This window comes from Macaca nemestrina, chromosome 2 (genome assembly GCF_043159975.1).
Source record: "Macaca nemestrina isolate mMacNem1 chromosome 2, mMacNem.hap1, whole genome shotgun sequence".
Taxonomy (NCBI): Eukaryota; Metazoa; Chordata; class Mammalia; order Primates; family Cercopithecidae; genus Macaca; species Macaca nemestrina.
Genome location: NC_092126.1, coordinates 41,217,447 through 41,231,663, shown reverse-complemented (window position 1 = coordinate 41,231,663; position 14,217 = coordinate 41,217,447). Strand labels below are relative to the sequence as shown.

General features: G+C 39.6%; 1 protein-coding gene across 5 annotated transcripts in view; it reads left to right on the top strand.

Annotated features, from left to right (window-relative positions):
- The window catches only part of LOC105469947 (phosphatidylinositol-4,5-bisphosphate 3-kinase catalytic subunit beta), a 188,503-nt gene extending 174,625 nt beyond the window's left edge, over nt 1-13,878 (top strand). For all 5 annotated transcript variants that reach the window (XM_011721593.3, XM_011721596.3, XM_011721594.3 and 2 more), the window contains 5 exons: nt 3,852-4,019; nt 5,022-5,145; nt 10,066-10,211; nt 11,618-11,750; nt 12,368-13,878. In XM_011721593.3, the coding sequence (XP_011719895.1) occupies nt 3,852-4,019; nt 5,022-5,145; nt 10,066-10,211; nt 11,618-11,750; nt 12,368-12,505 (709 nt within the window). In that variant the 3' untranslated portion in view covers nt 12,506-13,878. The remainder of the gene's footprint in view (nt 1-3,851; nt 4,020-5,021; nt 5,146-10,065; nt 10,212-11,617; nt 11,751-12,367) is intronic.
- The last annotated feature ends 339 nt before the right edge of the window (nt 13,879-14,217 follow it).

The following is a 14,217-nucleotide window of genomic DNA, read 5'->3' as shown; positions in this document are numbered from 1 at the left end:
GGGACTTAAAGGGTTGGCATGGGTGGTTGATGGTAGGTTGCTTGGTGGGTACAATGTGTGTTGCTACAGTGAAGGCCCTGACTTCACCACAGTGCAATATATCACTGTAGCAAAATTGCACTTCTACCCCATGAATATATACAAGTTGTAAAAAACAAATTTTTAAAACCAGATAACTTGCTATATACCTGTTTAGAGTAAGGATATGGTGCTGCCATCCCCGTGTTGTAGAATTTATTTCATTTTTAAATGCTTGATTTCGTGTGAAAGGTAACAAATTGCTACTTGAGTCAGAAAGTCTGAGAAAGGAGGGTAAACATTACTGAAATTGTAGTCTTGGCCTTTATAAGAAGTGTAGAAGTTGAGTGCAAAGGGGACCTAGGTGAGATGATCAGGGCCCAAGAGTTTGTCCCCAGCTTGACTTCTGTCAAACTGTGTCTCTGAGAAGGATGTTTTTCCTTCTCATTGTGAACATTCTACCCTCAAGGCACTGAAAGCATTTATCATTGCCTGCTTTTGAAAAGGAAGTTATTGGACTTCTGCCTACTTTGGCTGCAACTGGAGTGAGAGGAGATGCAGGAAAGTGAGAAAGTGCTCTTTAACCTGGCAGTGTTTGCTTTACATGTGTTATGTCATGATAAGAATAAGGGGTGTCATTAAAAACATTAATGCTGCATTAGAAGAATGCTTCATTCTCTTATTTTGTATTTTGACAGTTCTGCTCCCAACCTCGTTTTGCTAGAACTAGAAAAGTGTTTTTATTATTATTTTTTTCTGAGATGGAGTTTTGCTCTTGTTGCCCAGGCTGGAGTACAATGATGCAGTCTTGGTTTGCTGCAACCTCTGCCTCCTGGGTTCAAGCAATTTTCCTGCCTCAGCCTCCCGAGTAGCTGGGATTACAGGCACCTGCCACCACACCTGGCTAATTTTTTGTATTTTTAGTAGAGACAGGGTTTTAGCATGTTGGCCAGGCTGGTCTCGAACCCCTGACCTCAGGTGATCCACCTGCCTCGGCCTCCCAAAGTGCTGAGATAACAGGCATGAGCCACTGTTCCTGGCTGAAAAGTGCTTTTAAAAAAGCATAAAATATTTTAATTTTTTTTGGAAGGAGTTTTAGAAACTTTAATTTTAGAAACTATCTGATTGTGATACATGCTAACACACTCATATACTCCCTCCTCCCCACAACACACACACAGCCTCTCTTTGTCGCTCATAAAGTCCTTCAGAGGCTTTCTCAGTGCTTTTAGGAGTATGACAGAAGTCCTTACATGGCCAACAGAGACCTGCATGGTCCTTTCAACACTTATTTTGTCTTCCTCATCTTTCTGTTGTGCTCCCCCTTGTGCTCTCCTCCAGCCCTGCTGTCATTCCTCCACATGGAAGTCTTTTTTTTTTCTTTCAAGACAGAGTCTTGCCCTGTCACCAGGCTGGAGTGCAGTGGCTCACTACAACCTCCACCTCCCGGGTTCAAGTGATTCTCCTGCCTCAGCCTCCCAAGTAGCTGGGACTACAGGCGCACACCACCACGTCCAGCTAATTTTTGTATTTTCAGTAGAGACAGGGTTTCACCATGTTGGCCAGCATGATCTCAATCTCTTGATCTCATGATCTGCCTGCCTCAGCCTCCCAAAGTGCTGGGATTACAGGCGTGAGCCACCGTACCCGGCCAGGAAGTCTTTTTTGACTCCTACCAAATTCTCCTGGCACTTCTTCCTTATACAGAGGTCACACATGCACATTGTACATTTGCAGTTTATAAGCACAGTGAGTGTAGGAACTGCTGCTCTTTGGTTTTCTTGTTTGTTTGTTGCTTATTTCTGTATCTCCAGAATCTAACACAATGCTTGGTTAGCTGTACCTAAGTATTTATTGAGTACATGAATTCCATCCATTGTATTTTCTGTAGCTACCTGATCTTTGTTTGAACCTTTCAAGATATCTCATTCCATTTTAGTGTTCTTATTATAATAGAAATTAGAGAAAATATTTGCAACCAAAATGAGAAAAAGGTAATATTAATATACAAAGAGCTCAAATAAGTTACTGAAGAAAATGTCTAAAGCCCTAATAAATAGACAAAGAATGTAAATAGCTAAGTCACAAAAGAAATCTTAGAATGCTTAAAAGATCCAGGCGGAATGGCTCATGGCTGTAATCCCAACACTTTAGGAGGCCGAGGCAGTAGGATCACTTGAAGCCAGGAGTTACAAGCCTTGGCGACAAAGCAAGACCCCATCTCTACAAAAACCAAAAAAAACCAGCCAGGCATAGTGGCACTCACCTGTAGTCCCAGCTACTCTGGAGCCAAAGAGGGGAGGATTGCCTTGAGCCCATGGGTCTGATGCTATGGTGAGCTATGATCGTGTCACTGCACTCAGCCTGGGCAACAGAGAGACACACTGACTCTTAAAAAAAAGAAAAAAAATGGCCAAAAGAGATCTGAAAATAATTATCTTTACTAGGCATCAAATAAGTGCAAATCAAAGCAAACTGCCACCTATTAGTTGAGCAAAAAATTTAATTGATAATCTATTTTTCAGAATGTATTGGTCTAGTTAGAATATCAATTCTCATCTTTCTGACAGACGACTAGTCCTTTGTAAATATCCAGTCACCTCTTTTCAGTTAAAGTTGCTGTCTCCAAGGAGTTTGCAGTCCAGTTGGGGAGGTAAAATCTCAACTCAAGAAATGAGAAGTCAGCATGAAGACCCACTGATGTCGTATTGCTTTTGCTGCTCTGGTTTAACTCTTTGCTCAGTCACTGTGAACTGTAAAACATGTAGCAGTTCTTCATCTAAATCAGCCTCCCTATCTATTTTCACTCACAAGAAGCAGCCTGTTACATAATCAGTGACTGTCTTTGTAAAGACATTTTTACATCTTTTTAATCTAAAACCCATCTAAGGCCCAACTTTAAGTCTTAGATCTTCCACTTAGTTAAATGTGTGACTTTTGGGAAATTGCTTACATTACTCTTTTGTAAAATTGGTAACTTACCTTATAGGGATTGTATTATTCAATTTGTTTATTCATTTTAATATATTCATTGAGCACCTACTGTGTGCTAGGCCTATTCTCAGGCACTGAGGATACAACAGTGAAGATCCATACTTGGGCAGGTGTGGTAGCTCATGCCTATAATCCCAGCACTTTGGGAGGCTGGGGTGAGAGGATCACTTGAGTCCAGGAGTTCAAGAGCAGCCTGGGCAACATGGCCAAACCCTGTCTCAACAAAAGTTTCTAAAAATTAGCCCAGCATGGTGGCGCATGCCTGTAGTCCCAGCTACTCAGGAGGCTGAGGTGAGAGGATGGCTGGAGGCCATTGAGTTGAAGCTGTAATGAACTGAGATCATGCCACCACACTCCAGCTGAGTGACAGAGCAAGACCCTGTCTCAAAACAAAAACAAAAAAAAGATTGTAGGCTTGAACAACCAGAAGGATGGAGTTTCCCTTAACCAACATAATATGTAAACTGTTTAGTCTGGCACATGGCACTTACTGGGTATTCCATAAAGAGTAGTTTATTTCCCTGAAATTTAGAGTAAGAGTGAAAGACTTTGATCCATGTACTTCTGTCCACCTACACAAGCAAATAGAATGTTTCACCAGAATAACTAGATAAAAAATTTTATATGTAATTGGCACATTGGAATCCTTGTAAATTACTCCTGTTGGCCAAGAGATTTCTTTGGTAGAACTTGTGTTTTTCCATATGACAATAACATAGTAATGGCAAGTATATCAATAATAATAAAACTTTTTTTAAAAATTAAAGGGAAAATCTTACCAAATTAATGTTTCATTTTAAGGAAAATATGACTCTTTATGCCCATTTTTTTCCTTCCAGGATGTTGCCTTATGGCTGTTTAGCAACAGGAGATCGCTCTGGCCTCATTGAAGTTGTGAGCACCTCTGAAACAATTGCTGACATTCAGCTGAACAGTAGCAATGTGGCTGCTGCAGCAGCCTTCAACAAAGATGCCCTTCTGAACTGGCTTAAAGAATACAATTCTGGGTTAGTTTATTCTGTTTAATTATAATTTTTCTGTACAAACAACCAAACAAATACTATATGCTCCCAATAGAAGTCATCAGTGTGTTAGAGGAAATATTAGTGTTTTTTATCTATTTCTTCAATTTCATGTTAGAACAAAATGACACATAACCCTTCCTAAAGTCTTGTAGTTGGTGAATGTTGAATTCTACTTTATCTAGATCAAATTTTGGAGCTCTGCTGTAAAGTTACAATCTATGAATTTAAGTATTTAAAGATAACATATTAAAGCCTTTGTTCAAGTGCATCAGCTTCTCTAATTATGTGAATATATGAACCTAAGTGAGTTTTTAATGAGTTTGTAGATTGTGATTTCTCTAAACTAAAAAATGCAATGCTTGGAATTATGGCTATGGTGTTAGAAAAGCACTAATGTATAGGAAATAAAAAAATTTCACAGTGAGGGGGAAATGGTCTGCAAGTGTTTTTGGCTAAAGACTTCAGAGTTAGACACATTTTATCGAGGACTTTTTTAATATGAAAATCAATTTCTAAATTTTGATCTTAAGGCCTTGTCTCCAGGGAATCTCTATTACTTACTTCCAATTGAAGTCAGTGACTTAAATGGTTGAAACTGCAGTGCTTAAGTCTTAAACATGAAATTGTAGTCAGTCTTTGGTCAAAACTAACAAAAATGTTCCCAACCCCCAGCATGATCTAGCAAAGCCATAGTCTTTTCTAACTACTCTACACGAGCCCACTCACAGCCCCACCGAAACACAGCTCCCAGGACATTTGAATGTCTGAGGCCCAGTTATTTAATGTCTTTGAAGGCAGCTCTCTCAGCCCAGCCCCTGTGATGACCACCCACACTCCCCTTGGCTGATCCACATGTTCCCTCATATGGTTTTGGCAGCTCTGTGTTCTCACAATTAAAAAGGAAACAGAGGTATGGTTTGGGTCTCACTCTACATGCTTGGAGGCTGAAAACTGTTTTTGCTTCTATTCTTTTCTCTTGTTCAGGGATGACCTGGACCGAGCCATTGAGGAATTTACACTGTCCTGTGCTGGCTACTGTGTAGCTTCTTATGTCCTTGGGATTGGTGACAGACATAGTGACAACATCATGGTCAAAAAAACTGGCCAGGTGAGCTGCTCCTCAGGATTTGCCAAGGGCCTTAGTAATGCCATTACTTACGTATAGCATAATCTCCTGTGTAACTCAGCCAGATTCTTTAGTGATTCTCAGTGTCATGTCTTTGTCTTTACTTCCATTTCTCACCGCCTCTCGTTTCATATACAGTCTATTACGTGTATTAATTTGTTTGCTTGCTTGAAGTTAGATGGTAAGCATTTATTTGTTTAAAAAATTATTGAAGGCTGGGCGTGGTGGCTCACGCCTGTAATCCCAGTACTTTGGGAGGCCAAGCAGGCCAGATCACCTGAGGTCAGGAGTTTGAGACCAGCTTGGCCAACATGGTGAAATCCCGTCTCTACTAAAAATACAAACATTCGCCAGGCATGGTGGCAGGCGACTGTAATCCCAGCTACTTGGGAGGCCGAGGCGGGAGAATCACTTGAACCCAGGAGGCGGAGGTTGCAGTGAGCCAAGATCGCCCCACTGCACTACAGTCTGGGCGACGAGAGTGAAACTCCATCTCAAAAAAAAATTATTGAAAAAATTTTTGTAGTTAAAGTGGCCTTTTCTTTCAATATAAGAAATTGTATTTGGGATACATTTGTACCTAACAGAAGGAGCAGATAAGGTACTGGATGTATTAAATTTAAAGATAACCAATACTTTAAAAAAAAAGTTGGGATGAACCCCACTTGAGTTATTTTCTCTTTTAGAACATCATACCTAATCATATATGGGAGAAGGGAGAACAGTCATGTGAGTAATAGCATTCTGGGGTACCTAGGGAATCTAGGCCGTGTTATTTATAAAGTGCTTAAGTTTTCAAATGAAAATTTCATTTTTCAGAGTGACATGTTTGCAAACATTTTTTGTATTAAGCAAAGACAGATGAGATATCTTAGATAATTTTTCAGTTTAGCCACCCTAGGAATTCCCACACTCGCGGCATACTAGAATGAAAGTCTCTCTGGGTCACTGTGTGAACTTTGGTTCCATGAGGGACCCAGAGTTTTGTATCTCCTGGGAAATCTGGATTAGTTCTGGCTTGGGCTTTGAGAGTTGATGTGGAATGAATTTGTAAGGCACTATAATACATGAATGCACTATGTAGGATTGAGGAATCTTGTGTCCATACTTAAAAGGATTCCCTTGGACTTCTGGCCAATCACATTGAATACTTAGATTTATCTCCATTTTCTTCAGATACACCTCTAAAACAATAATAAGGAATTAAGAAATATGTAAACTCAAGAAGTCAAAGATGATAGGAAAATAGGCCACAGTGGGTGCAACATATTACCAGACTTGAGGGTGATAGAAAGTGAGATAGAGAAGCGGCAGTGACTTAATAGAAAGTCAGTACTTGTGAAGGGGTATGCAAGTCTCATAAAAGCTCTGGAATCAGAGGCACCATGTATCCCTGTTCAAGGAGGGATATAGAAAGAGGCTGAAACAGAACTAGTTGGCAGTTTATATATGGAACAGTTAGGCACTCAAGTCCCCTTCCCTATACCAAGAAGGAGATAGATTTATTCTCTGAACAAACTGGTTCTGACTCAAGCACACTTATTTCCACAGAGGCTACAGGAAAGGGTCCCATATTAAAAATGGAGATGAGCAAAAGGCAGCATAGTAAATGGTACAATCTGCAGCCACTTCCACTTGCTTTATTCTAAGAACACTGGCAGCCAGATGTATAGTTGACCCTCAGTGAGAGACTAGATGATTCTATTCTAGAAATCTGATTGGTTCCATTGAAAAGTCCTACAGATCCGACAGTTGAGATTTCTCCCTAGTTTCTCTACAGGGAAGTCCACCAATCAACAAGCAAGCCTACCACGTACATAGAATTTTCATTCAGCTTTTTAGTGATTCATTGTTAAATATGAATGGTTAAGGATTAATATACTTTTAAAAAATGACAATAATGTTTGTTTATCATGTACAACATATTGTTTTGAAATATCTCTTCATTGTGGACTTGATAAATTGAGCTGACCTGTGTATTACCTCACATACTTATCTTTTTTGTGATGATAACATTTAAAACCTAGTCTTTCAGCAGTTTTCAGGAATGCAATATATTGTTGTTAACTATAGTTGCCGTATTGTAAGACAGATCTGCTGAACTTATTCCTCCTATCTAAGTGAAATTTTGTATTATTTGACCAATATCTCCCCGGCCCCTGCAGCCACCATTCTACTCTCTACTGGATTAACAGACATTTAAGGGAAGCCTCTACCATGAAAGATAGAAACCAAACAAGCAAAATAGGGAAGAAAAGAAAAGAACTCTGGGAAAACAGGGTAACTGCAGTAAACAGAGGGTGATTTTAAAAATCAAAGCAAAAAAATACGTTGTATCTTTAAAGTAATAATAGGATTCTGTCTTTTGTAGTCAGAACATAGAGGTCTTGAAACTTAGAAATAGGAACGAACAAAAAGTTAAAATAGTAATAGTGTAAATATTTTGTAGCAGGCATAGTTGTAAGTGCTTTATATATAATCTAATGCCTTCAGGCCTGATGACAGCCTTATAGAGTGGTGGTATTAGCCCCATTTTACAAGTGAGGATATTAAAGCAACAGAGAATAGACGTGTCAGGATTTTAACCCTGGCAGTTTGGCTCATATTCTTTTTTTTAATCCGCCATGCCTTAATGTCTCCAAAAAAATATGATAAATAGAGAAAAGATCCAGAAACAATAGAGACTCAGTCTAGGGAGGTATACTCTCAGCCTAATGGGAATTCCAGAAAGAAGGAGAATGTCGTGAACCCGGGAGGTGGAACTTGCAGTGAGCCTCCTAGATCACGCCACTCACTCCAGCCTGGGTGACAAAGCAAGACTCCGTCTCAAAAAAATAAAAAAAAAAGAAGAAGTAAAAGAGAAGAGGAAACAAGGGAGGGTACTTACTAAGCAAATAATACTAAGCCATTTCCCAGAGCCAATGTTCATGAATATCTAATCAAAATAGCACAAAAATTATCTGATAACAGAAGAAAAACACCCTTACTAAGGACCTGCACTATGAAATTTCAGTGCATCAGACATAAAGAGAAAGTTTTAAAACTTTCCCAGAGACACAGCAGGCCACATAACAGAGTTTAGAAGTCAAAATGACTTGGCTCCTCAATAGCTACATTGGCAATTATAAGACAGTGCACGTTAGCCTTCATAATTTTGAGGGAAAATGATTTCTAACCTAAAATTGGATAACCAAAGTGGGTTTTTTTTTGTTTTTTGTTTTTTGTTTTTTTGAGATGGAGTCTTGCTCTGGCCCAGGCTGGAATGCAGTGGCGCGATCTCGGCTCACTGCAACCTCCGCCTCCTGGGTTCAAGCGATTCTCCTGCCTCAGCCTCCCCAGGCAGCCGGGACCACAGGCACACGCTACCACGCCCAATCAAGTATAAAGGGTAGAATGAAGACATTTTTCCAACTTGCAGGGTCACAAAACTTGTCACTCCTCTGCATCTTTTCTCAGAGACTGCCAGAATAAGGGCATCTACCAAAACGAGCCTAAACCAATAATTCTCAAGTTGGGTGATTTTTCCCTCAGGGGCATTTGTTAATATGTGAAAACAGTTTTAGTTGTCATAACTGGGGGGTGGGGTAGTCTAGTGGGTAGAGGCCAGGGATGCTGCTAAACACCCATAGAGGACAGAACCCCATATCAATTACATGGCCTAAAATGTCAGTAGTGCCAGTGTTGAGAAGCCCCGGTCTCAACCAAAAGAGAATGTAATGGGGGACACAGAAAACAGGCTCCAAATGGGAGAAGAGGAAAGGGAAGGCCCAGGATGATGGCTCTGCAGCAGCACCAGAGAACAACCATCCCAGCTAGAAACCAGTAGATTACCTGACTGTCTGGAAAACAGTTTTGAAAATGATTTGTAGATTTGTTGTTGTTGTTTGATTTGTAGATTTTTAAGGAGAGTTTGGGAAGAATTAATGCTAAGGTCATAGGACACTAAGCTAAATGAATGAATGAATACATGCATACAGTTTTCTCAAGGAAAAAAGGTGAACAACATGTGAAAAATAAAAACACTGAAATTGATGTAACCAGAAATTATGACATAATGTGCCACAGTGTGTAGCATTATGTTAGCATAAAAGTACTAAATCTTTATCTTCCACAGTAAGAATAGTAATATACAATTAGGGAACAAAAATGAGTATAAACATATTATTTAGAAAAATGGAGGTAGACACCAGGAAAAACACCTAGTGAGAAGAGTAAGAAGTTACCTCTAAAGAGTAGCACTCGATGTGGGGAGCTAGTAGGGCAAGGATGTACTTTTTTTTTTTTTTTTGAGACAGGGTCATTACTCTGTCAGCCAGGCTAGAGTGTAGTGGCATGATCATGGCCCACTGCAGCCTCGACCTCCCAGGCTCAAGCAATTGCCCCACCTCACCCTCCTGAGTAGCTGGGACCACAGGTGTGTGCCACTATGCCGGGTTAATTTTTTCCTTCATTTGTAGAGATGGAGTCTTGCTATGTTGCCCAGGCTGGCCTTGAACTCCTGGGCTCAAATGATCCTCCTGCCTCAGCTTCCCAAAGTGCTGGGATTACAGACGTGAACCACCACACCCAACCTGTGCTCTTTTCTTGTTATGTTTTATAGAACTATTTTACTTATTAAAAATCAGAATTTTAATTCTTTGGATGTATTTTTCTTTCTAAAGAGTCTCCTTTTCCACTAGATATCTACAGTTTAATATCAGGGTTATTTATTATTGATTGTAAAAGTCTTAAGAGTGTTAGATATGGTCTGCTCTCACCTGGCTCAGTGGACTATAAACAGAGGAAGAAGGGCTCAGATGAGGATGGGTATAGTTCCTGGGGGTCTAGGACTGTGGAGGTTTTGCCTTTATATTTGGAACCCACCAGAAAAATGAAGAAAATTAAATCCCATTTGTTTTGCAGCTCTTCCACATTGACTTTGGACATATTCTTGGAAATTTCAAATCTAAGTTTGGCATTAAAAGGGAGCGAGTGCCTTTTATTCTTACCTATGATTTCATCCATGTCATTCAACAAGGAAAAACAGGAAATACAGAAAAGTTTGGCCGGTGAGTACTGCCCTTGTGCCAAGGCTGAACACTTCTAACATTTTCTCATCTGAACACCTGGTCTAGCATTTCTTAGCTGTAGTATATGTGGATCTGGGAGATATTCAGTCTGATTATAGGAAGCTTTTGGGGGAATTTGCCTGTCAGATTATTGTGCTGGTTCAGAAATTCTCAGATAGGAGAAACAGAATGCTAGAAATTTAAAATAGTTATTGTATTTTTTTCCAATAATATACTACCTTTTACCTGTTTCAGAACATTCTCTGAAACTGTTAAGACAGTTGATAGGAAAATGCTGAAAAGACATCTGCTGTCATTGTGTATGGAGTACAGTAAGGGAACCAGGATTCAGGGCAAATTTTTAAGTCTCTGATCTATTACTGACTACCTACATGTTCCCAAGCATAATACTTGTCTTTTTGCCTTTGTTTCATCTTAAAATGGGGACAAAAATATAAAATTAAGGGCTACTGTGATGATTAGAGACATATCATGTAACCCACACGTACTTAACAAATGATTGTCACTATCCTTTATAGTTCTGTTTGGGTTTCCTCAGAATATACCTCAGTGGGTCTGGTTTTCTCTTTGGCAAAATAAGATGGTCCTCAGCCTGGCATGGTAGGTCACGCCTGTAATCCCAGCACTTTGGGAAGCCAAGGCATGCAGATCACTGGAGGTCGGGAGTTCAAGACCAGCCTGACCAACATGGTGAAACCCCATCTCTACTAAAAATACAAAAAGTAGCCAGGTGTGGTGGCGCATGCCTGTAATCTCAGCTACTCAGGAGACTGAGGCAGGAGAATTGCTTGAACCTGGGAGGCAGAAGTTGCAGTGAGCCAAGATCACACCACTGTACTCCAGCCTGGGAGACAGAGTGAGGCTCCATCTCAAAAAAACAACATTGGATGATCCTCTTGAAGGACCATCTTGAAGAGAATAGAGAGGGAAGGCAGGATGACAGGAAGGAGTAAAAGCACTGACACTGATTGGAGGTACATTAAAAAAATTAGTTTCTGGAATCAGACCACAAATACAGAAACCAGAAGTATGTTCAGAAATCCTTGTGGATTATAATTATAACTCATTTAATAATCAGTGCTTGCATCTCATAGAATTAAAATGTCTAGATTATTAATAAAAATGTAATGGCTTTTCATCATAGAATTTCTATTTAGTTGTGTTTTTGAAAAATATATTTGTGATGTTAGAGAGATTGATTGTATTATGTAGATTTTAGTCCTGGGACAGTTTTCACAGAAGTAAAAATCAGAAATGAACCTTTAGTTCAGTAGGAATTTTCTTATTCTAATAGAAAATCTAGCTATGTTTTCTTAGTTTCCTGTATGAAATGTGCTGTCTCCCCTCTAACACTGTGCTCATGTGATTTGCTGCATCACCCAAAGGTTCCGCCAGTGTTGTGAGGATGCATATCTGATTTTACGACGGCATGGGAATCTTTTCATCACTCTCTTTGCGCTGATGTTGACTGCAGGGCTTCCTGAGCTCACATCAGTCAAGGATATACAGTATCTTAAGGTATAAAACCACTTTTCCTTCTGTCTTGGACTTTGTGGGCATTGAGCTCAGTTTTAGCTGCCTGTTTTATTCAAGTGGCTGATGGGAGTAGAACAAAGTCATTTCCTCTAAGATGGTTCTTAGTCAGGAGGGAAAGAATCTGGGAAGTTCACATAAAGGAGGAATTTTGAAGAGTAGCTTGTAACCCAGAAGATTTTCCCATCAGTAGAAGGGGCATAAAGTAGACTGGTATTGGGCTATAGCCTTCTTACTCACATTACTGAAAGACCGCAGATCAGGCGCGGGTTGGCACCTTGATTTTCAACAGCCTGCCTTTTTCTTGTCAGGGTCTTAGTAGGTCTTGAGTCATCTTACTGGATTTGGGTGGTAGTGGCAAGCAGCTGTGTGTCCTGCAGTAATTATAAATTATTTTCATCTTCAAAAACCTTTTGGAAGGAGTCATATTATCTCCCTATCTTGGGGTTCTGCCTCCTGCAGATGATATTTAAATAAGAACATGAAGCGTGCTGCCTGATGGTGGCTGGGGAGGCACAACTAATCCAGCCTCCTGCAGACTTTATTATTTGCACATGTCTACTGAAGTTATATAAAATCATATTTTTCCCCTTCCATTTTAGGACTCTCTTGCATTAGGGAAGAGTGAAGAAGAAGCACTCAAACAGTTTAAGCAAAAATTTGATGAGGCGCTCAGGGAAAGCTGGACTACTAAAGTGAACTGGATGGCCCACACAGTTCGGAAAGACTACAGATCTTAACGATCAGCCTTCGCTCCTAATGTATTTGTTGGTTTCATTTCGTTTTCATTTTGCACTTGCACTAAATTGAACATGACCCTGTCAGAGATGTAATAAAGGGAATGAAATCCTGAAACTCAGAGTTAAATTAAGAACAAGGCATCCCACAGAACCTAATCTGAACAATCCCCGATGATTCCCTCTGCTTTTTGAATGCTTCCAAGACTTATCATGAAAACTGTCAATGGATAATCATTTCCTGCTGACTTTGCACGCCAAGGAATGCTACTAGAGATTGTTTCTGTTTTTGTTTGTTTCTTTCTAATATTTGGTACTTTCCCAGAATGGTGTAAATACTTCTTTTCAATGTTGTGACCAAGTATTGTCACTCAGCCAACAACTTTTCCACACCTGGGGGTTGGTGGCTGTTCTTACTTTCCAAATGAGGCTAAAAAGAAAGGCATCTTTCTTCCCTTTTAAAATTGTGTAAACTGCAAATTATAATATAATTTGAATTTTTGATTATTTTCCAGAAGAAATCTTGTAAACCTGTGGATACTCATTAATTCTTTTGTTAATATTTATTTCCATGATAGCATCATTCCAGCCAGACTTGCTGAAAATCTACTGGTGAGGCAAATATAATATATATAAATATGCTACATATATATTTATAAAATTTCTAGTGGGAGTTCTATATAAATGTTTCTTTGGTATTCTTCAGCCTGTGATTTAAAGTTTTACAAAAAGCAGAGCTTTTTCCTAAGTTACTTTTCAGTTAGGTAACTGTGTGATCCAGTTCTTCCAGCTGCTTCTATAATGAGGCACATATTAATACAGTTTTTATATGGTATCTATGAAAGAGTTCACTTCATAGAGAATAATACTTGAGCAAATGTATCCAAGAAAGCAAGCAAATGAAAAGGAACCTATTTATGGAATAAACTCCAGATCAGAAATTCAGTATTTTAGAAAAATGCCAGCTCTTCTTAACTGTATTTATTAAAACTTGTAATAATGTGATTTTTTTCAAGAATATTAGTTCAAATTGAAATGGTTTCAGGCCACATGGAAATCTTTTAAGTTATTTGTTGAGGTACCATATATTTAGGGTGCTAGGGGCAAGTAATATTAATATGTGCAATAGGAACTACTGGTTTGAATGTGTAAATGGATGATCTCTCTGAGTTCTGGCAACATCCAGCAAAACTACTGCTTATTCTCCAAAGAATATTGGGAGCTCTCAATCCTCAGTGATATGGGAAAGAGAACTGAGTATTTGCCCTATGACTGAGTTTTCTATAGGAATTTTATTAAAGAATGTTTAATTTTGTTGTCCTTCTTAATGTTCTCAGTCAAATAAATGAGTGAGCTGGTTTCGGCTGTTCTTGGGATGGGTGAGCCTCTTCTTTATGGGTAGAGTGGGCCTTTGGAACTTTGCACTGGAACTCCAAGAAATGGCCAAGTCGGTAGACAAACCAACCTCAGGAATAGGCTAAGGCCTATTATGGCCTCTTCCCTGACTTCTCCCCTTGTTTCCCAGCCTCATCAGGCATGGTGTAGGAGGCCCTTTGGACTTTGGTGGGAGCCTGAGGTAAGAAGCCATGCATGTGGCAGGTGCCCTGAGGTCTGGGTAGTTACTTGGCACCTGAACCAAGGCCAGACTGTGCTGCTTTGGAGCTCTTGTTCACAGGGCAGATGCCGGAGCAGTCCAGTTCCTTGGAAATAACTCA